The sequence below is a fragment of the Gigantopelta aegis genome, chromosome 8 (assembly GCF_016097555.1).
Source record: "Gigantopelta aegis isolate Gae_Host chromosome 8, Gae_host_genome, whole genome shotgun sequence".
In the NCBI taxonomy this organism is placed as follows: domain Eukaryota; kingdom Metazoa; phylum Mollusca; class Gastropoda; order Neomphalida; family Peltospiridae; genus Gigantopelta; species Gigantopelta aegis.
Window position 1 is genome coordinate 6,966,968 of NC_054706.1, and position 24,867 is coordinate 6,991,834.

Below are 24,867 nucleotides of genomic sequence, written 5' to 3' on the forward strand. Positions count from 1 at the left end.
CTTGAGTGCGAAATTCATTACAAAAGGAAACAAGCCGTGTTGTGTACGAAAGCACAACTGATGAAAAACTTCAGTGGCTTATGGTAGTTACCTTAACACTATTTTTAACAGCCCATTTGTATGTTTGATACACACATTAACAGTTATATTTTATTTTAGCAATTGTAACCAGATGTTTTAAAATGCATATCACATACACTACAATTTTAAAACAGTTTACATATATTTTATTCTTTCTAACTCTAACAGTGCAAAGCTGTCTCTTATTTTGTTTCTATTGTTTTCCTGTGTCTTTGGAATTGTCAGCTTGGGTTGTGTTCACCCTCAACTCAGTGTTCAGGCCAGGTAGTCGTTCAATAGTAAGCCCATCTATTGTTTCTTTTGTTACCTGGTGTTCTCTGGAGTCAGAGACTTTTAAACGTTCAAGCAAGACAGAGGTGGTTTTCTGCATTGCAAGTTTTCTATTTGATCAAGTTCTGCACAGCACCATCATTAACAACACAGGTTATTAATGATGTAGCACAACCAGCATCATTATTCAAATGACCTGACCCACAGTCGGGTCGTTATTTGTGTTGATGTATGTTTTACATGTACATCGGGATCTTCACGTCCCTGAATAAAGACCTTAAACCCCAGCTGAAGTCTTCTGTGATATATAAAGAACCTTCGGTAACACAATGAAAACATTGATCGAAAAAACTACTTATTTGGTGCCAAATTTGTCACGTGATCTGATATTTTAACCTCAATTGCTGATTATATAACTGATGATTTTGACTTACTGTCATTTGTTTATTCAGCAATTCCTTATACAATATTAGAAACGTTAATTTTTTTGGGGGGTGGGTGCGATATCACCGCTTATAAAAACGGAAGTGGTAGTATTCATTATTAAAATCATTTACCTTGGGTGCCAAATAATATATACATCACCTTTACAAAAACAAAACTTTTTATCAGCTGGCAAGATCAATGCGATTGATTCACTCGATGAAGATGGAAAAAAAAGAACAGAAAAATGTTATCCCACAGAAGGGGATCGCTTAAACAAAATGTCTTTATTATTTTTCAGATATCTTAAAATCTTTATTAAAATGATAATATTAAAACTTTGATCGGTTTAGCAAAACGAATACCCGTGAATGTCAGACCAACACTCTGTTTTAACTAACAGTGCACACATCGTACCAACTCCTTTAAGTTTCACCCAGCAAGAACACTGTATACAATTTAATGTCATCTATAGAACAATTATCATGTCATATTCACCGAAAACTTGGGCAACTTGTCTCAGAAACACCAATTCCCATTAAATGTTAGCTTATGCCAGTAGTCCATGATTCCATTTATAATAAATTCTTGTTCATTGAAGTTTATGTACATACATAAAAATAACCTTTCAGTCAGGTTTAATTGCTGCAAAAGTCAGTTTAAAAAAAATAGCTTTTGGCATACTCAAAATTGCCGCCGGTGGCCCTTTCACCGATGGCAATTTGTCTTTTTAATTGCTGTGGGTGATAAATTCTCAAGTTCAATCCCTAGTTTTGACACTGCGTTTATTTGGGGGGGGGGGGGGGGGGGGGGGGGGGACCAGCCTCGGTTGTGTTGTGTTTAAGCCATCGGTCTACAGGCTGGTAGGTACTGGGTTCGGATCCCAGTTGAGGTATGGGATTTTTAATCCAAATACCGACTCCAAACCCTGAGCGAGTGCTCCGCAAGGCTCAATGGGTAGGTGTAAACCACTTGCATCGACCAGTAATCCATAACTGGTTCAACAAAGGCCATGGTTTGTACAATCCTGCCTGTGGGAAGCGCAAATAAAAGATCCCTTTCTGCCCGTCGTAAAAGAATAGCCTATATGGCGACAGCGGGTTTCCTTTAAAAACAGTGTCAGAATGACCATATGTTTGACGTCCAATAGCCGATGATAAGATAAAAAATCAATGTGCTCTAGTGGCGTCGTTAAATAAAACAAACTTTAGTTTTATTCAGAATGCCAGTCACGTGACTCAAAAATAATATGTCACACCTCTGCTCTCCAAATAGCCGTTATTTTTCTCTCAATTATGAACCGTCGACATAATTCAATTATTTTTATAAAATATCAATAATAAGTGAGATATAGTGGTTATGTAGATGGTCCAATAAAGCACTTTTAGGTACAAATCAAATATATATATATTTTCAGATAATACTTTGTTGGGTCATTAATTAGGTCAACTATCTTTGATTGAGCGCCTTTAAGCAACAGCTGCAGATGTGGGCCCAAGAGTCTTGGTACTAGAACCCTTAAATCTGAGGCCAAGTTGCCATTATACAAGAATACGACAAGACATTGAGATAATAAACATAAAAGTGTTTGTTTTCAGTGAGGGAATGTTATTAAGCAACAGCTGCAGATGTGGGCCCAAGAGTCTTGGTACTAGGTCCTTTAAATCTGAGGCCAAGTTGCCGTTATACAGGAATACGACAAGACATTGAGATAATAAACATAGAAGTACGTACCTTACACCAATGTATTTCTTATTCATAAAAAGTTTCTTCATTTCTTCTAAGTCATTATCAAAGATATTCGTCTGTTTTTCTGTCTTCCCAGTGGCAGCCACCAGAAGAACATAGGTATTTGCATTCAAGTCTGTGAAAAAAAGGATAAATATTTGAGACGAGTTACTGACGGAGTCGGAATGTTTTTGAAAATAAGCTTAATTTGAGAAAATACCCCTTTTATTTATTCTTCATCATAGAATACCATTATATTATTAGCTACTTGTAGACTGTAATATACAACCCGTGTAATTATCCACAGCAATCAGCAATGCTATGTTCATTTCTACAGTGTTTTCAAATTTCTGCAGCATTTATTTTACCATGGAACTTAAAAATAATTATGTTACTTTTCTTAATTAGTTATTTATTTTTGTAATACAGACAAATGCACATATCATGGCCTTTTATATACCAGTCGTGGTACACTGATGGGAGACATGACCCATGTTTAGGACAGATCAAGGTGTACATACCGACTGATGGGAGACATGACCCGTGTTTAGGGCAGATCAAGGTGTACATACCGACTGATGGGAGACATGACCCGTGTTTAGGGCAGATCAAGGTGTACATACCGACTGATGGGAGACAAGACCCGTGTTTATGACAGATCAAGGTGTACATACCGACTGATGGGAGACACGACCCATGTTTAGGACAGATCAAGGTGTACATACCGACTGATGGGATACACGACCCGTGTTTAGGACAGATCAAGGTGTACATACCGACTGATGGGAGACACGACCCGTGTTTAGGACAGATCAAGGTGTACATACCGACTGATGGGAGACAGATCAATGTGTACATACTGACTGATGGGAGACAAATCAAGGTGTACATACCAACTGATGGGAGACACGACCCGTGTTTAGGACAGATCAAGGTGTACATACCGACTGATGGGAGACACGACCCGTGTTTAGGACACATCAAGGTGTACATACTGACTGATGGGAGACATGGATTCAGTAACGTTATATGATGTCACACTGCACAAGACCATGTCGGGTGCTGTGGTGGAATTTCAAGAGAAGAACAAAAATTCAAAGCCCTGCATGAGGTATGTGGTGAAAGTATGCTACCATTTAGACCAATTAACAGATGGACTGCGTTATTCAAGGCTGGAAGAGAATCAATAAAAGATGAACAAAAATCTGGTCATCCAACTTCTGCAACAGATGATTATTATGTTGATAGAGAGAAGGAACTTGTAGACACAGATCGCAGACGACATGCAAGGACATAGCTCATGATTTGGACGTAAGTGTTGGTTCAGTGCATACAATTCTAACACATCATTTACGAATGCGCAAACTAATGGCAAGGTGGGTACCCCACAACCTAACACAGGTACAACGTGAGAACAGGGTCACTAATGCCAGAAAACTTCGCAGGTATGAAATTCAGGGCGATAACTTCATAGTAGCAATTGATGAAACATGGATCCAATCCTATGAACCAGAATTAAAGTGGCAATCTATGGAATGGCATACTCCATACACCTAGACCAACGAAATTCCGGAGAAAACAGGGTCATCTGCGTATGTTAATGATCATTGCTTATGACACGGAAGGTGTATTATTGTCCCATCGTGTTCCAAAAGGTAAACAGTTAATGCAGCATATTACAAAACATTTCTTGGTGAACATTTGAAATGCACACTTGTGAGAAAGCGACCAAATTTAATGACAGCCAGACCCAAGATTCTTCATAACATTGCGTGCCACAAGGCCACACTTGTGACGTCATTTCTGAAAGAACAGAACTGAGAAACGTTACCGCATTCACCATATTCCCCAGACACGAGTCCACCCGATTACGACCTGTTTGCAAAAATCAAAGAACGCCTCTATGGCACGAGGTATAGTGACTTGGAAACCCTACAAGCAGCTCTGAACGCAGTGATCAAGGACATTAACAAAGGTTGCCTAGCAACGGGTGTTAGTGTGTTACCCAAACGATGGGAGTCAGTCATCGATCACAAGGGACGTTATATGGAAGGAATGTAAAACAAAAATTAACAGAAGTTAAACAAATGTTTTGTTATTCACCAATGGTCACTACTTCTTAAATCACCCTTGTACATATTGAAATGATAAACGGAGTGTTTTCATAGTGAATTGGTCTATACTTTCAATGGTCTCCATCTGTCATTCTTGATTGGCAGGAGTATATTTGGTAGGTAGACAAGCCATTAATTACCACAGTCTAAACACAAAATTACGTACTGGCGGTATTTTTTAAACATCACAGGGTATTGGGGAATACCTGCCACCCCTGTCATGCTTTATTACTGTAAATCATTCTATAAAACTCATTTTTGCTCCACTAAGCCTAATTTTCATAATATTTTAGATCAGTTAATGTTGATTAAAATTAGGTGTTTACTTATGGGTATTTGTGGCCAGATGACTACTATTTATGACCATAATTCCCAGTAACTGGTTTTTTTAACTGAATTTGTTTTTGGAAACAAACTACATGTACGATTCATATCCCAATATTTCATGATTTTAATTGTTGGTAAACAGTCAAATCTATTATCAAACCAGCTATCAATTCCTGCAAATGACCACAACGTTCTGCCATTGCTGTTAAGGGAACACTCTTGCCAAAAAAACACTTTTTCAACTCCACATTTCAAGGTATTATCAAGATCAGTCTCGATCAGTGTTCTTCTGGTATTATCTCAGGTCAGTGCCGTGTGCAAAAGGAGGGGAAATATGAATGAGTGACTGTATTGTATGCGGTATACACTGTGTGGGTTTGTGTAACGTTGGGCAGGATATCTCACCCACAGTAGTCACATGTTTAACATCCATTTTCAAAATCAGTTTGTGGATAAATAAATAAATTATTGCATATGTGTAAGTGTTACCGTACATGGAATTTATTATGTCCATAAAACATGATAATGCCCGAAATGTGATCAATAATTGTTTTATTACATAATGTCATCCATAAGACTCGTACATTCCTGCTTTGTTTATCAGAATCGAAATACACAAATGCTTATAATTTCCCGCAATGCGTGAAAACTGATGGGATTTAGTGATGTCACATAATCCTATGACGTCGTATGACACGCAGAGGAATGCAGAAATAAACGGTTGACACATTACCAAGACAAAAATCAAATTCAAGACATTATAACCAGGAAAATCATATTAATAGCAAAATAAAACACAAAATGTGATAAAACTGAACATTCATTTATACTGAACAGTTACCGATTACCTCCAAATGCATTTTTTTTATTTGCAACATAAAATCCTGAGTGCCGATTACAACTGCATTTTGATGTATCATGTACATTTCTAAATCTGCGAGATACTCGATAAACAATTCGACGATTACTGACCTTGTTTTTGTCGTATTTGTGGAATTAAACTCAGTATGACTAAAGATGTTATCTTTTTGTTGAAGACAGCAAAGCGTTTTGTCACAAGTTTGTGCTTGTTTACATTAGAATTAGCAGTTGACATTGCATTACGTTACCTACTTATTAATTAGATAGAATTGTGTCTATCTTTATTTTCGTTGGTCAGGACAATATCACTTTTGATGGACCGGTGGGACTGTCTCAGGGCAATATCACTATTTATTACCCCAGCAGGCACTCATAACGGGGAAAATAAAAATCATAAAATTATCATGCATTGGTCTAACGAACAATACTATTGGATGATTTGACGCTTACAAACCAATGGCCTTGTCGGTACTAAATATGACGTCATCATGATTTGGAAAACACACACAATGACGTCATGTAGTTTAAAGAGTTTGCGTTTACGGCTGTCTGTTTTTGGTGTTAATTTATAACAAAATGTCATTTTAATGTAATTTGTTATAGATTTTGTACCAGAATAAAGAGAAGTTTTGTCTTTGAAAATTTTCAATGAACGTTATTAAATGACAAAGTTATAGTAATACTCAGAACAGTGCGTAAAGAGGTTTATATCGTTTCTATACATGTACGAGCATGTATGTGTGTTGAAAATAAAGGCTTTTAGAGAAAAAAAATAGCTCAGGTAATAAATAGAATAACAAACTCGGCACCAGTTATTATCAAATTTATGTCCCTCGTGAAATAATTTTCATTGGTCACTCACTAAAGCTCGAGACAACTGAAAACTATTTCACACGGGACATAAATTTGATAATAACTGGTAACTCGTTTATTATCCTCTATTTACGGAAGGTCATGTGACTGGTTTTTGACCAACAAGAACACAGATATATTTTCATTATGTAATAAAAAGTTTGATGTTAAAGTCACAGACCTTAGTTTTAACCAGTAAAAAATGGACACTAAGTTTAGTTAATCTACAAACCTGCAACTCATTTGGATAAAGTTTACAATACAGTGAAAGAAAAGTCTGTGATGTAAAATGGACACTAAGTTTAGTTAATCTACAAACCTGTAACTCACTTGGATAAAGTTTACAATACAGTGAAAGAAGAGTGTGATGTAAAATGGACACTAAGTTTAGTTAATCTACAAACCTGCAACTCACTTGGATAAAGTTTACAATACAGTGAAAGAAGAGTCTGTGATGTAAAATGGACACTAAGTTTAGTTAATCTACAAACCTGCAACTCATTTGGATAAAGTTTACAATACAGTGAAAGAAGAGTCTGTGATGTAAAATGGACACTAAGTTTAGTTAATCTACAAACCTGTAACTCACTTGGATAAACTTTACTATACAGTGAAAGAAGAGTCTGTGATGTAAAATGGACACTAAGTTTAGTTAATCTACAAACCTGCAACTCATTTGAATAAAGTTTACAATACAGTGAAAGAAGAGTCAGTGATGTAAAATGGACACTAAGTTTAGTTAATCTACAAACCTGTAACTCACTTGGATAAAGTTTACAATACAGTGAAAGAAGAGTCTGTGACGTTAAAACCAGGAAATATTCTTAAAAATAGACTAGAACTCGAATCAATAATCCCTACTTGTCACATGCCAACTTGGAAATAATTTTATTGTATGATATAGTGAATATTTATAAGTTCATAAAAACTGTGATGTTAAAATGGGAAATATCCTTAAAAATAGACTAGAATTCAAATCAATAACCGCTACTTCTCAGACGCACATGCGTTTTTAAAATTTTGATAAATGCATCTTGTGGTATTAGATGACTAGAAACACTTCGGTTCTACGGAAATGTACAATCTAAGCAATACAATCTAAGTAATGTTTGATTTCAGTGATCACAAACGGCTCTAATAGTGAAAAATATGCCTTAGTGTTTAAAAACTAGGGTCTGTCCCTTTAAGTTTCACCACTGAGTGGAGTACAGTGTTCACTGCATACATAAAGTTCAGAACAGTGTTATAAGATGTATGTATATTACTGACACACATGCATTAAAAACAACACAGACATTTTAAATCCTGCGTGACTTGGTAACAAGATGGCATTCAAACCTTCATATATCTTACCGGCTCCGCCCTCACACAGGGGTTCTCCAATGGCCTGACCATCTCCAGATGGATGACCAGCAGGGTGGGTACTCGCGTGCTGGTCACTGGCCTGACTATCTCCAGATGGATGACCAGCAGGGTGGGTACTCGCATGCTGGTCAATGGCCTGACTATCTCCAGATGGATGACCAGCAGGGTGGGTACTCGTGTGCTGGTCACTTGCAGGGTTTTCTACATTCTCCTTCACATCCATCTTGCTAAATGGGCTACTTAGTTGTTCATCAACTGGAATACTGCTGGATGCAATTGATGGGAGATTGTCTGGCTGTAATGTTCCTGCTAATGCACAATGTAACACAAACTATTAACACAATGAATCAAACATTTAAAAAAAAAGACTAAAACAGACCACCACCTATATAAAATGGAAAATAAATATCACTTACTGTCCAATCTATAAAATATCCTTTGCTACTCATGAAAATATGTAGCAGGTTTCCTGTAAAGACTATATGTATGTACCAGAATTTCCAAATGTTTGATATCCAATAGCCAATATGATTATTTCATTAATGTGCTCTAGCAGTGTCGTTAAACAAAACATTTTTTTAAAAGACACAGGTGATTGTTTGCTGTTTGTGCCATTCTCATGGAAAAAAATATGAATGTTGCCACCCGTCCACAACAGTGAGAAAACAAACTTTTCTTAGCCAAATACTAAATCAGTGAATATTCTGGTAATTTTACATAAACATTAGCAATTTTCTATTCTGGCTGTTTCCCTTTAACCTACATGTGTCATACTGTATGTCATATCGAATGGCCGGTGGAGAGGATTCAATGTTCAGGTGTATATGGTCTAATTTCAGATGAGTGATCTTCACCTCGCTACATTTCAATTATGGCAGAGACTGCAATGTTTAGAATAGTTGTAATGTCCACACTGACACATGACTAGATGTAATGAGATAAATAGTTGTAACGTAAGTGGTGTAGGCCACACTCACATAGCCTAGCCCCTCCCCCCCCCCCCCCCCCCCACGGGCAAGAATGGAAGGAACCGTGTCATACGAAAGGCCTCAACGGATATGTACTAACCATACTGCAGAAAATTAGATCGACTGGCTGGCGAAGCAAGTGCTACTTGCGCAAATTCAATCTTATCATCTTATAGAACACTGAACAAGCTTGCCTGTCATACCATTTTTATGAAATGAGTGATCAGTTTTGGTATCTGACAAGCGAAAGCGAGTCCCAACACTGTTCACGAGTTATAATAAAGAACTCTAATCTTGCACAGATATTAAGTCTAAATTTAAAATAATAACAACTGTCAAATTATGTTTTAATTAATTAACACGATCAAAAATTTAAAACTGTAAAAGCAAAACTTTTGAAAAATTAATGTCCTCTCGGAGCATGTCGGTTAAAAAAAAATCTCTGTAACGAAATTGGCCGAGTTATTCCGAATTACGTTTACGATTCTTACTGACCAGAAAGCAACGAATGGGTTATCGAGACTACTAAATTTCCACGCATGGAAAGCGAAAATAGCACCATGAAATCACGGAAAACATTGCGATTCGTTTTCATGGGTTTTAAAATATGTTGCATGTGTCATTTAGAAAATTCAATTTCATTTGTATAAATTATATTTAAGAGCCATGCGGGCCCGTATTCGAGGCAAGCCAGAGAGTCCAACATGATTTTTGCGAACCCTGGGCTCCCGGACTCGCCTTAAAATCGCACACTGTGTATTGAGATAAACAGTTGTAATGGAAGTGGTGTAGGCCACACTCACATATATTGAGATAAATAGTTATAATGGAAGTGGTGTAGGCCACACTCACATATATAGAGATAAATAGTTGTAATGGAAGTGCTGTAGGCCACACTCACATACATGTATTGAGATAAATAGTTGTAATGGAAGTGGTGTAGGCCACACTCACATGACAAGATGTATTGAGATAAATAGTTATAATGGAAGTGATGTAGGCCACACTCACATACATGTACTGAGATAAATAGTTGTAATGGAAGTGGTGTAGGCCACACTCACATACATGTACTGAGATAAATAGTTGTAATGGAAGTGGTGTAGGCCACACTCACATACATGTACTGAGATAAATAGTTGTAATGGAAGTGGTGTAGGCCACACTCACATGACTAGATGTATTGAGATAAATAGTTGTAATGGAAGTGGTGTAGGCCACACTCACATACATGTATTGAGATAAATAGTTATAACGTAAGTGGTGTAGGTCACATTCACATGACTAGATGTATTGAGATAAATAGTTGTAATGGAAGTGGTGTAGGCCACACTCACATACATGCATGTATTGAGATAAATAGTTATAACGGAAGTGGTGTAGGCCACACTCACATGACAAGATGTATTGAGATAAATAGTTGTAATGGAAGTGGTGTAGGCCACACTCACATACATGTATTGAGATAAATAGTTGTAATGGAAGTGGTGTAGGCCACACTCACATGACTAGATGTATTGAGATAAATAGTTGTAATGGAAGTGGTGTAGGCCACACTCACATGACTAGATGTATTGAGATAAATAGTTGTAATGGAAGTGGTGAAGACCACACTCACATGACTAGATGTATTGAGATAAATAGTTGTAATGGAAGTGATATAGGCCACACTCACATGACTAGATGTATTGAGATAAATAGTTATAACGGAAGTGGTGTAGGCCACACTCACATGACTAGATGTATTGAGATAAATAGTTGTAATGGAAGTGGTGTAGACCACACTCACATACATGTACTGAGATAAATAGTTACTCTACTGTGCATGTTCCTTAATTCCATAAATTTCTGCTTCAACATTTTTACCAAGAATTATTATTATTGTATCATATTGTATCACAATACAGCTGTCCTGAATCGATGTATCATATCGTGACCCTAATATTGCGATACAGCTGTTCTGAATCGATGTATCATATCGTGGCCCTCACATCGCAATACAGCTGTCCTGAATCGATGTATCGTATCGTGGCCCTCGTATCGTGTTACGATACTGTATCGCTGTATTGTTACAACTCTAATAATCTCAGTAAACCTCATCCTTGTACTAAGGTTATCGGCAATGTTGCATTTCCATACACACTACGTATATAGTATTTTCTTACAAATTCGATTTTAACTGTATGTATGACGTTTCTATTTGCAGATTTGTACAAACAAAAAAAAGGTTTTGTTACTTATTTATATTTATTTTGTTAAATTAATGTCAAAAACCAAATATCTGGTAGCCCACCAGGCTTACAACATCAACGATAATGGTTGACCAGTTATAAAAGTCAGGTCGCCCCAGCTGTCGTCAGTTACAATGGTTCATAAAGACTTACCAGCTGTATTCAGTTACAGTGGTTTATAAAGATTTACCAGCTGTATTAATTTACTGTGATTTATAAAAATTTACCAGCTGTATTCACTTACAGTGATTTATAAAGATTTACCAGCTGTATTCAGTTACAGTGGTTTATAAAGATTTATCAGATGTATTCAGTTACAGTGGTTTATAAAGATTTACCAGCTGTCTTCACTTACAATGGTTCATAAAGATTTAACAGCTGTATTAACTTAAAGTGGTTTATAAGGATTTACCAGCTGCCTTCACTTGCAATGGTTTATAGATTTACCAGCTCTTCAGTTAGAATGATTTATAGATTTACCAGCTGTCTTCAGTTACAATGGTTTATAAAGATTTACCAGCTGTCTTCACTTACAATGGTTTATAAAGATTTACCAGCTGTCTTCAGTTAGAATGGTTTATAAAGATTTACCAGCTGTCTTCAGTTTTAATGGTTTGTAGATTTATCAGCTGTCTTCAGTTACAATAGTTTATAAAGACTTACCAGCTGTCTTCAGTTATATGGTTTATAAAGATTTACCATCTGTTTATCAGTGGTCTTCAGTTACAATGGTTTATAAAGATTTACCAGCTGTCTTCAGTTATAATGGTTTGTAGATTACCAGCTGTCTTCACTTAAATGGTTTATAGATTTACCTGCTGTCTTCGGTTAAAATGGTTTATAGATATACCTGCTGTCTTCAGTTATAATGGTTTGTAGATTTACCAGCCGTCTTCACTCACAATAATTTATAGAATTACCAGCGGTCTTCAGTTACAGTGGTTTGTCGATTTACCAGCCGTCTTCAGTTAGAATTGCTTATAGATTTACTAGCCGTCTTCAGTTAGAATTGTTTATAGATTTACCTGCTGTCTTCAGTTAGAATGGTTTACTGTAAAAACTTACCAGCAGTCTTCACCTGCGGGATTTGTATTGCAGGTCCCACACTCTCTATCAGATTATTAATGTCGATAGCCTCTTTATCAGCAAGACTACGAGGGGGAGTAGCACCATAATACTGACCAGAGCCAGAATCCAGATGATCTGTAAGTGGTTTAAAGCTTGCACCTTCAGTCGGAGGACTCTCTGTGGTGCGTGGTCCAAAAACATTTTCAATGCTGCTGTCATCTCCTTCCGATAATATATTCTCTGCGAGTAAAATGGAGAACAGCTTCCACCTATTTTTTTTAACTTGTTCCTGCTTGTCTCCTTTGATTTCCTGTTCAAACATCACGCGTGTGATATCATCTTCTGTAAGATTACAGCCGGTGTTGTAAAGTAGAACAGTAAACTCACGAATATGTGAGCGTATCATTGGTACAGGCATAGTGTGTTCTTTATACAAGAATTCTATCTTCTCTAACAAAAGGTTCTTTTGCATCAAATCCAGTGCTTTTACAATTGAACACACATCATCAACATGTATGATTTTTCCATCAATCAAGATGTTAAAGAGATCCATCACATTCTTAGTTTCATGTTTCTTCTTCAAAACATCTCGAAAGAGGAAGCTTAATTCATTTACATCATCTTCGCCAAGTTCCCTTGCTATCTCTGACAACATGCGTCGAAATCTTTTATCTGAAAAAAATAAATTATTTTATGTATTTCTGTAAAACAAAATATTTAAATCCATTTGAATTTGAATTTACATGTTCCTGCATATATTACTTAATAAGATGTTGGAATGGTCAAATATATCTATTTATTTATTTAAACAAAAGAAACGTTAATATTTTAATATATATTTTGTCATGTTACAATTAATTCGGTAGACTTTCAAGGTGGGTTTAAAATATTCACAAGACATTGGTAAGTTTAATAGACTGAAAAACTAATGGGATTTGAACTGAATAATAAATTAATTTGAATTTACATGTTCCTGCATATATTACTTAATAAACTGTTGGATTGGTCAAATATACATATATTATAAATATTTATTTATTTAAACAAAAGAAACATGAATACTTTAATATATTTTTTTTTACTTTACAGTTAATTCAGCAGACTTTCAAAATGGGTTTAAAATATTCACAAGACATTGGTAAATTTAATCACTGGCATAGGACGTGTGTGTGTGTGTGGAGGGGCCAGTGCCTCCCCACTTTTCAGATATTTTGCTTTATAATAGTATAAAAGTGTGCCCCCCCCCCCCCCCCCCCTTTTTGGCAAATTCCTACACCAGTTAATAGACTCAAAAACTAATGGGATTTGAACTGAACAGTTTAAATAAATTAAAGAAAACTAAGTTAATATTTGTGTTACTTTGTTATCAACAACTATTATGTTTATCTTGAAATTGTTGGATTCATCCATTCAGTATCATTAACGACCGTTGACTGTATGTGCATTGCAGGCCTTGTGGTTTAAAATATGCAAGGGGCATAAAACAGTCCGCTGAAATCAGCTTTTTACAGGCTAGGCATGCTGTTTTAAGTAACTGATAATAACTCATTTTGGGTGGGCCTCCCCACATGTTCATTCAGTTGTCTGTATTATAATGCTATTCATTGACATTCCCCATTTTATTTTATATGCCTTTTTCTGAATGGTGAAATTATACTTGTACAATGTTCACTTAGAAAAAAAACCCTGATACCATACTTGCCAGACCCTAAAATCGATGGTCGCCCAACGGACTACCTTTATAAATTGTTTAGTCGCCCTTAAACAATAAAGGTTGCCACGGGCAACTGCTAATTTTCAACCCTGGTGCTCTGCTGTATAAATCTTCCTTCAGCGAGTTCCAAGCAGTACATTTTGAAGAAGACCAGGGGACCTTTTATGGAAGTTAAGGTAGGTTAAGAATTAAACAGAACACTAATACTTCAATTTCCATTTTGTGATTCAAACAGTTGGAATTGGTCAACAGGCATAGGGTGGCTATTTCTGTATGCAGGCAATTGTTCAACATTACATGTATTTTGGGTGAAACGGGCAGTTTGTAGCCTGCCTGTTGGAACTTTACACGGGCGATGGTGTCTGCCTTAAAATACAAGGTCTTCAATTGTAAATTTGAATTTATAAGAAGCTATCACTCCAAACACTATTTATATACAGTGAAACCACTCTAAACAGGACCAAGTAATAAGTCTGGTTGTAACGGGTATTTGGTTCAGAAATGATATGTATTAGTCCCCGCCAGTCCAACCGGAGGGGACTATTGACTTCGACTCCATCCTGTCTGTCTGTCCGTCCATCCCACATATAGTTTTCCAGACTTTGTTTTCACAATACCTCAAAATATTGAACTGAAATTTTGTATTTAGCTTTAACATAAGAATTAAGTTTGACTTTCATGAAAATTTATTCAAGGGCCATAACTCTGTTATGGACGGAATTTTTTAAAAAGGGACTGAAACATTCCAGTTTACAGAGGGTCCAGTTTTGAGAGGTTTTACTGTACCTGTATTTGGAAATCAAATTATGTAATCAATGCAAACTATTTAAACTGATTTAGTCCTACATGATAATACTGTTTATCTTGTAACAGCAAAGTGATGCAGACTTGACATAGGGCATTAATTCACGAGTGCAAATCAGAGGTGTTGAAATGAAAAATATTTCACTAGTCTGCCAGACAAATAACATTCAGTGTTGTATGTTGACCACACACCTGTAATCACTCACCTGTTTGCTTTTTTTGTAGACAAACCAAATTTGAACAAGAAATACTGATGTTTACCATACAGGAAATTAAACAGATGTCTTTAATCTCTTAATAATTCTGTTGGGGCTTTTTTTGTTTTGTTTTTTAGACAATCTAAGATTGCCACAGAAACATCATACATTGCTGTAAAACAACCAAATACCTGTAATCACACACCTGTTTGTTTTGCTGTAGACACAGAGCTCACCCTGTACATTGCCAAATTAGCCAATTGCTAATTTTTATACAAAATGGCTACAAAATTTAGTCTTTGGCTAATAAAATATTCCTCAAATTAACCACATTTTAAACAAATTTCAAGAAAATACTCTATATTTCTGAAAATTAGCTAAACTAAAAAAATTTCAGTGTCTAACAAACTAGATCTAAGCTACAAATAGCATACACAAAATACTCTTGTGACTGCCTTGTGCTGAGCTATGGTTTTGTTGTTCAGTCTGTAAGACACTTTGTTTGGCTGCAGACAAACTAAGTTTGATACAGAAATACCACCGGCTATAGCAAAGAAGAAAGTGGGTTATGAAGAAAAGAAATTTCAATACTGGTCATCTGGTACAGAGATTGCTGTGTTCAAGAGTGCTCGTAATTACCGTTTCGACAACTTCTGACTTGAAAATAGTGTCCGAACCACTCTGGAGCTTGTATTTCTGACTTGTAAACTCGGAAGAAAAAAAGCTAACCGAGTGACCTTCACCTTCTGAATTTAGAATGAAAATGGCTACGAAATGTTTCTCTGAACTCTGTTTTGATGATTAAAAAAATAAAGCACACACTTACTAAAATGTTCAATCACCGACAATCAATCGGTGAAAATGTGGTGGGAGACTATTTTAATAAGTTTTCGCTCCATTTCAATTCAGAAAATGACGTAATTCATAATTTATAAACATTTCAAACATTAGAGTCAATAAAATTGTAAAATATTATAAAATTGTAGCAGAATTATTTTAAACAGATTTTACCCCCCCCCCCCCCCCAAAAAAACCCACCATGTTTTATTATTATTTTAAAATATCTAAATTTGTAAGTGAGATACATTACTTCGACTATTTTCAGGGGACAGGAACTTACTTTCTTACAAGTACAACCGAACGCAAACAAGTTGTAATTACAGGTTTACAACTCGGAAATATCACTTTCCAAGGACAACAGTCTAAAATGACAATTCCTATAGAGAATGTATGCAAGGCATCACCTGAAATTATATATTGGATGTTTTGGACAAAGACAAAAAAAACCCCAGAAAGACTGTCCAGATAATTAAAAATCTGGAATTCTCAATAAATCTAGACAACTTGAATCTCTGTAAGCAGACTGGATACCAGTAAACTCTCACCTGTTTGTTGTTATGTAATCATTTGGCCCATATTGATACAATGTAATCTTTCACCTGTTTGTTGTATTGTATACCTGTAACCTCTCACCAGTTTCTTGTACTATATACCTGTAATCACTCACCTGTTTGTTGTACTATATACCTGTAATATCTCACCTGTTTGTTGTACTGTATACCTGTAATCTCTTACCTGTCTGTTGTACTGTATACCTGTAATATTTCATCCGTTTATTGTACTGTATACCCGTAATCTCTCACCTGTTTGTTATACTGCATAGCTGTGATCTCTCACCTGTTTGTTGTACTGTATACCTGTAATCTCTCACCTGTTTGTTGTACTGTATACCTGTAATCTATCACCTGTTTAGTGACTGGCCTTGGTGGCGTCGTGGTTAGGCCATCGGTCTACAGGCTGGTAAGTACTGACTTCGGATCTCAGTCGAGGTATGGGATTTTTAATCCAGATACCGACTCCAAACCCTGAGTGAGGTAGGTGTAAACAACTGGCACCGACCAGTGATCCATAGCTGGTTCAACAAAGGCCATGGTTTGTGCTATCCTGCCTGTGGGAAGTGCAAATAAAAGATCCCTTGCTGCCTGTCATAAAAGAGTAGACTATGTGGTCACAGCGGGTTTCCTCTAAAAACCAGTGTCGGAATGACCATATGTTTGACATCCAATAGCCGATGATAAGATAAAAAAATGTATATGCTCTAGTGGCGTTGTTAAATAAAACAAACTTTACTGTTTTTTTACTATCACCTGTTTGTCATACTGTATACCTGTAATCTCTCACAACTTTATGTACTGTAGTCATTTAACCCATGTTGATACCTGTAATCTCTCACCTGTTTGTTGTACTGTATACCTGTAATCTCTCACCTGTTTGTTGTAGTGAATACCTGTAATCTCTCACCTGTTTGTTGTACTGTATATCTGTAATCTCTCACACGTTTGTTGTACTGTGTACCTGTAATCTCTCACATGTTTGTTGTACTGTATACCTGTAATCTTTCACCTGTTTCTTGTACTGTGTACATGTAATCTCTCACCAGTTGTACTATATACCTGTAATCTCTCACCTGTTTGTTGTACTGTATACCTGTAATCTCTCACCCGTTTCTTGTACTACATACCTGTAATCACTCACCTGTTTGTTGTACTATATACCTGTAATATCTCATGTGTTTGTTGTACAGTATACCTGTAATCTCTCACCTGTCTGTTGTACTGTATACCTGTAATATTTCATCCGTTTATTGTACTGTATACCCGTAATCTCTCACCTGTTTGTTATACTGCATAGCTGTGATCTCTCACCTGTTTGTTGCACTGTATACCTGTAATCTCTCACCTGTTTGTTGTACTGCACACCTGTAATCTATCACCTGTTTAGTGACTGGCCTTGGTGGCGTCGTGGTTAGGCCATCGGTCTACAGGCTGGTAAGTACTGACTTCGGATCCCAGTCGAGGTATGGGATTTTTAATCCAGATACCGACTTCAAACCCTGAATCAGTGCTCTGCAAGGCTCAATAGGTAGGTGTAAACAACTTGCACCGACCAGTGATCCATAGCTGGTTCAACAAAGGCCATGGTTTGTGCTATCCTGCCTGTGGAAAGTGCAAATAAAAGATCCCTTGCTGCCTGTCGTAAAAGAGTAGCCTATGTGGTCACAGCGGGTTTCCTCTAAAAACCAGTGTCGGAATGACCATATGTTTGACGTCCAATAGCCGATGATAAGATAAAAAAATCAATGTGCTCTAGTGGCGTTGTTAAATAAAACAAACTTTACTGTTTTTTTACTATCACCTGTTTGTCATACTGTATACCTGTAATCTCTCACACATTTATGTACTGTAGTCATTTAACCCATGTTGATACCTGTAATCTCTCCCCTGGTTGTTGTACTGTATACCTGTAATCTCTCACTTGTCTGTTGTACTATATACCTGTAGTTTCTCACCTGTCTGTTGTACTGTATACCAATAATCTTTCACGTGTTTGTTGTACTGTATGCCTGTAATCTTTCACCTGTTTGTTGTACTGTTTACATGTAATCCCTCACCAGTTGTACTATATACCTGTAATCTCTCACCTGTTTGTTGTACTGTATACCTGTAATCTCTCACCCGTTTCTTGTACTACATACCTGTAATCTCTCACCTGTTTGTTGTATTGAATACCTGTAGTCTCTCACCCATTTGTTGTACTGTATACCTGTAATCTACCACCCGTTTGTTCTACTGTATACCTGTAATCTCTCACCCGTTTGTTCTACAGTATACCTGTAATCTACCACCCATTTGTTCTACTATATACCTGTAATCTCTCACCTATTTGTTGTACTGTATACCTGTAATCTCTCACCTGTCTGTTGTACTATATACCTGTAATTTCTCACCTGTCTGTTGTACTGTATACCAATAATCTTTCGTGTTTGTTGTACTGTATACCTGTAATCTTTCACCTGTTTCTTGTACTGTTTACATGTAATCTCTCACCAGTTGTACTATATACCTGTAATCTCTCACCTGTTTGTTGTACTGTATACCTGTAATCTCTCACCCATTTCTTGTACTACATACCTGTAATCTCTCACCTGTTTGTTCTACTGTATACCTGTAATCTCTCATCTGTTTGTTGTACTGTATACCTGTAATCTCTCACCTGCTTGTTGTACTGTATACCTGTGATCTCTCACATTTGTTGTACTGTAGTCATTTGGCTCATGTTGATACCTGTAATCTCTCACCTGTTTGTTATACTGCATACCTGTTATCTCTCACCTGTTTGTTGTTCTGTATACCTGTAATCTCTCACCTATTTGTTGTATTGAATACCTGCAATCTCTCACCTGTTTGTTCTACTGTATACCTGTAATCTCTCACCTGTTTGTAATACTGTATACCTGTAATCTACCACCCGTTTGTTCTACTGTATACTTGTAATCTCTCACCCGTTTGTTCTACAGTATACCTGTAATCTACCACCCATTTGTTGTACTGTATACCTGTAATCTCTCACCCGTTTGTTGTACTGTATACCTGTAATCTCTTACCTGTCTGTTATACTGTATACCTGTAATCTCTCACCGGTGTGCTGTACTGTATACCTGTAATCTCTCACCTGTTTGTTTTACTGTAGTCATTTGGCCCATGTTGATACCTGTAATCTCTCACCTGTTTGTTGTACTGTATACCTGTTATCGCTCATCCATTTGTTGTACTACAGTACAGTACTACCTGTAATCTCTCACCTGTGTTGTACTGTATACCTGTAATCTTTCACCTGTGTTGTACTGCATACCTGTCATCTCTCACCTGTTTGATGTACTGTATACCTGTAATCTCTCACCTGTTTGTTGTACTGTATACCTGTAATATATCACCTGTTTGTTGTACTGTATACCTGTTATCTCTCACACATTTGTTGTACTGTAGTCATTTGGCCCATGTTGATACCTGTAATCTCTCACCTGTTTGTTGTACTGCATACCTGTTATCTCTCACCCGTTTGTTGTAATGTATACCTGTAATCTCTCACCTGTTTGTTGTTCTGTATACCTGTAATCTGTCACCTGTTTGTTGTATTGAATACCTGCAATCTCTCACCTGTTTGTTGTATTGAATACCTGTAGTCTCTCACCTGTGTGTTGTAATGTATACCTGTAATCTCTCACCTGTTTGTTGTATTGAATACCTGTAATCTCTCACCCATTTGTTGTACTGTATACCTATAATCTCTCACCTGTCTGTTGTACTGTATACCTGTAATCTCTCACCTGTTTGTTGTACTGTATACCTGTAATCTCTCACCTGTTATACTGTATACCTGTAATGTCTCACCTGTTGGTTTAGCAGCAGACATTGTGAAAGTAAACACTAAAACAGAAAAAATAATAAACAACTAAATAATATGCACTATATTACAAGACATTTTAGTTATGAACTGTAAAACAGTAAATACACAGAAAAAAGAAGATATAAAATATGTTATCATTTAGAACTGCGAATTGTAAACAGCAACCACAAAACACTAAAGATATAAATATGTGATCATTTTGAACAGTTAGTTTAAAAGAGGAAACACAAAACACTAAAGATATAAATTCAATGTATGTTATTATTTTGAACTGTCAACCGTAAACAGCAAATACAACACTAAAGATATAAATATGTTATAATTTTGAACTGTGAATTGTAAAACAGCAAACACAATATACTAAAGATAAAAATATGTGATCATTTTGAACTGTAAACTGTAAACAGCAAATACAACACTAAATATATAAATGTTATAATTTTGAACTGTGAACTGTAAAACAGCAAACACTAAAGATATAAATATGTTGTCATTTTGAACTGTGAACTGTAAAACAGTAAATACAAAACACTAAATATGTAAAATACTGCTAGATACATCTTAAAGATATGATTAAAGTATTGGAGGGGGAGGGTTTAGTATTCATCTAAACACGGTCTTTTATTATTACAGTATTTCAACACCACAGAGGCCGGTTAGGTTCACAGTGCTTTGGGGTTTTTTCAGTAATTAGATTCAGTGGGTTTTTTTTGTTTAGCAATTAGGTTCACAGCAATCTATTTTTTTCAGTCATTAGGTTCACATGCAGAGCTTTGGGTTTTTTCAGTCATTAGGTTCACATGCAGTGCTTTGATTTTTTTCAGTCATTAGGTTCATAATGCTTTGCTTTTTTTCAGTCATTAGGTTCACATGCAGTGCTTTGATTTTTTTCAGTCATTAGGTTCATAGTGCTTTGATTTTTTTCAGTCATTAGGTTCACAGTTCTTTGATTTTTTCAGTCATTAGGTTCATAGTGCTTTGATTTTTTTCAGTCATTAGGTTCACAGTTATTTGATTTTTTTCAATATTAACAATGTCTTTTTCCTTTTTTCAGTATTCATGCTGACAGTGTTGTGTTTTTCAATATTCACGTCCACAGTATTTGTCAGCAGGTTTTATTTTTGTTTTGTTTTGTCAATATTTGTGTTGAAAATGTTGGTTATTTTTTCAGTATTTTTTCAGTATTCATTTTGTAAGTGTTTGAAGGTTTTTTGCTGTTTTAAAATAGGTACCAAATTACCGAATGTGGTGCTGCTAGTTATGATGGAAGAACTTAAGGCCAAGCCAGTTGATGAAACTGCAAAAGACGACAACGATCAGAGTACTGGGAATTAGAAGAAGATAATAATTCAGTGAGGACACACGTCACCACAATCCTGGAAAAAACCAAACATGTTATAAATAATAATACTTTTTAGAAAATGTGGTCACGTGATGTTTGGACAAAATGGAGGCAAAATGTACAGATACTTCCAAGGGGGAAAAAAGTCATTGTGATAAAAAAATCTTTAAAAGAATGCGACTTAGAACTTAACTTCGCCATGGATGAAAAGTTAGGCGAAATTTAGTATGAAAGGGTGATTATTTCACCGTGTCCCCCTTGCGTGATCCCTGTATCAAACATGTATAAACCGTATCAGTCTATTCCAGAATAAATCAAATCAATTAATTGCGAAATAGGAAACCATACGAGTGTTAACAGAATAAAACACTTGTTGTGATTGGTTGTCTCTGATGTTTTAAAAGATCACTTTCGAGGAATTATAAAGAAAGATGAAAAAAAGCCCAATTGATTTTGTAGTTGAATGAGAATCTCTTTAGTCCTTATAGCTTACATATATTTCAGGGATTACAATATTGTTTTAAAACATTCAAGAAATGTTTGTCAAGAACATAATTATTATACTGAAAGAGATGTTTCTAGCTCAGGTTTCAGCCAGCTACATGTATATTCTTTGTATGTAAGAATATGGCTACTAGAGGATGTTGGTATTATTAAAAAACCTGTCAATTAGAGCATTTTCAGGGACCAAAGGATAGTTACGTATTTGGCTTTAAATTGCACCAAATCTAAGGCAATCAATGCTATGCCCAAAATAACTACTGTAAATCAGAAGAAATAAAAACATGTGTATTAACATGGCGTCATTCATGGCGATTCAAAACTCGTGCAATTTATATGCATGCATTATATTCCAGGTGAGCTTACGGCTAGGTTTTGGTTTTCGCGAAATTTACTTCTTGCGCCAAGATGTGTATTTGTGAGAGAAAAATAACATAGCTCTTTTAATCCAGTTTACAGTATATGCCAATAATAAACCAGCCCAAATTATGGGCAAATATTTAGCAATTGAGACTGGTCAACATGCTTAGACAATATATAAAAATCTTTCTTTACATTATACGTGCAATGTTTAAAGAAACTATCACAGGCCACAGAATTTCAAATTTCATGGGGAAACACTTTTTCATTGAATAGTCATATTCGATATAATAATCATGGGAAACAAAATTTTGGTTGCATAATTTTACAGACACGGTACCGGAACATACATGAAATCTGAAGGCCTGCTATCAATGACATCAATATTATTGCAATTGTTGTTGCAAAACATACTATACTGAACAAAAAAAAAAACTTCCGCTAACTTTGCTTGAACATAACTTGATGAAAACAAACCGGGGGAATAACTGTTATATATGCGTTTAAAAAGTATTCCATGATGCATCATTTGGTGCAAAAATAATGGCCATAGGTTAACAGAAACTGGGAGAAATTTTGACCAAGTGTGGTAGGGGTTAAAATAAACCCCACCCACTTAATAACGGGTATGACCACCTCTTGAATTGACCACTGCAGTGCATCGCAGGCGCATAGAACTGACTAAAGTGTTGATTTCTGCCTGTGGAATATTGTTCCATTCCTGAATGAGCGCTTGACGAAGTTCGTTGACGTTAGCGGGTGGGTTGGGACGACGCCTCAATCGTCTGTCCAGACTATCCCAGACATGCTCGATGGGGTTGAGATCAGGACTTTTAGCGGGCCAGTCATCAATGAAATCAATGTTATTTGTCCTAAGAAAATGTACAGTGTCTCTAGCTGTATGAGAGGTGGCATTATCATGCTGAAAAATCGAGATGTTGGCGTTGTTATGGAACAGAGGAATGACGCGATGAGCGAAAATGTCATCACGGTAACGTTGAGCATTTAAATTGCCATCAATGACGACTAGTGGTGAACGATAACCATGGGCAATGGCTGCCCAGACCATGACAGAACCCCCACACCCGAAACGATCTCGTTCAAGAACACAACAGTCAGCATAGCGTTCATTTCTCCTACGGTAGACGCGCCCTGCCATCACCATGTTGTAAAGAAAATCTGGATTCATCCGAAAAAAGAACGGTATTCCAGCGTCACCGTATCCAACGAGTGTGTACACGTGCCCAATTAAGACGATTTAGACGATGACGTTGCGTTAAAACGCATCCGACGTAAGGACGTCGTGCATGTGAACCGTTCTCCCGCAGACGATTACAAACAGTTTGCCCACTGATTCGGTTATTATGAAGCCCAGGTGTGTTAGCAGCAGTTTGGAATCGATTGCGCAAATGCGTGTTCATGATATAGCGGTCTTGACCACGCGTTGTAACATGCGGACGTCCACGACGTGGCAAGTCGTTGGTGCTTCCTGTCGTTCGAAATCTTACGTGAAGATTTCGTATCGCTCGACTAGAATTCCCAACATGCCTTGCAACGTCTTCTGTCGACATGCCAGCATTAAGCATGCCAATTGCCCGTTCGCGTAAATTATTGGGTATTCTTGGCATACTAAAAATGCTAGTGTAAAAAACGTTAATTTTTTTTACAAATTTTGAAGCGTTTTCGTTCACTTGACAACAATGTCAGTAAGACAAGTAAAACAAATTGACCGAATACTACACGGGACATGTCGAACCATGCATGCACGTGCAAATTGAATTTCACGTTGTCGACGATTAACAGTGCAAAAATAATCGATAAAATTCATGAATCCTGATAATACAGCTCAAGGCTAATACTACCTATATAATTTCATTACACAATGAATTCGTTAACACAACAAATACTATATGTACAAATCGGAAGTTTCTTTTTTTGTTCAGTATAGAAATATGTGTAAACATTACAGGTTTTTTTTTAATTGAAGTGTCCATTCTTGTTGTCAATGTTAAAAAAATGTACCAAACATTGATTTTTATGTGCATCTTAAAAAGTGACATGTATCTGAAACATCACACCTCAACCTGATGTTCATCTTAAAACTGTAGGGTACTTTGATAGGTGGGAAATTATTTAACATTAAATTTTGAGCTAGGCCTGCAGTTTGTAGTTCGACTGGCATATAGGCACTTTACATGCGTGGTGAGTGCAGGCAATTACCCCATTTAATTATTTAATTCCTACTTCATGCGGCGTATTGTCATAGTAAGTGAATCTATGAATGTCAAGCGTAGCCTGCCCAGAGGCAATTAGATGCATTCCAAAGTCATACTTTCTTAACTGATTCAAAGTAGAGATGTTGGGACTGAAAGGGTGTGAAGATCGCTAATTTGCTGCAACTTGTCGCCGTTGTT

The 24,867-nt window shown here is 36.4% G+C and overlaps 1 protein-coding gene across 1 annotated transcript in view; it reads right to left on the reverse strand.

Moving 5' to 3' along the window:
* The window catches only part of LOC121379957, a 39,903-nt gene extending 18,362 nt beyond the window's left edge, over positions 1-21,541 (reverse strand). Inside the window, exons 1-5 of the mRNA XM_041508654.1 lie at positions 21,491-21,541; positions 20,235-20,270; positions 12,403-12,960; positions 8,010-8,330; positions 2,509-2,638 (exon numbers count right to left, since the gene is read on the reverse strand). Coding sequence (XP_041364588.1) covers positions 2,509-2,638; positions 8,010-8,330; positions 12,403-12,960; positions 20,235-20,256 — 1,031 coding nt within the window. The 5' untranslated portion in view covers positions 20,257-20,270; positions 21,491-21,541. The remainder of the gene's footprint in view (positions 1-2,508; positions 2,639-8,009; positions 8,331-12,402; positions 12,961-20,234; positions 20,271-21,490) is intronic.
* Between the last annotated feature and the right edge of the window lie 3,326 nt (positions 21,542-24,867).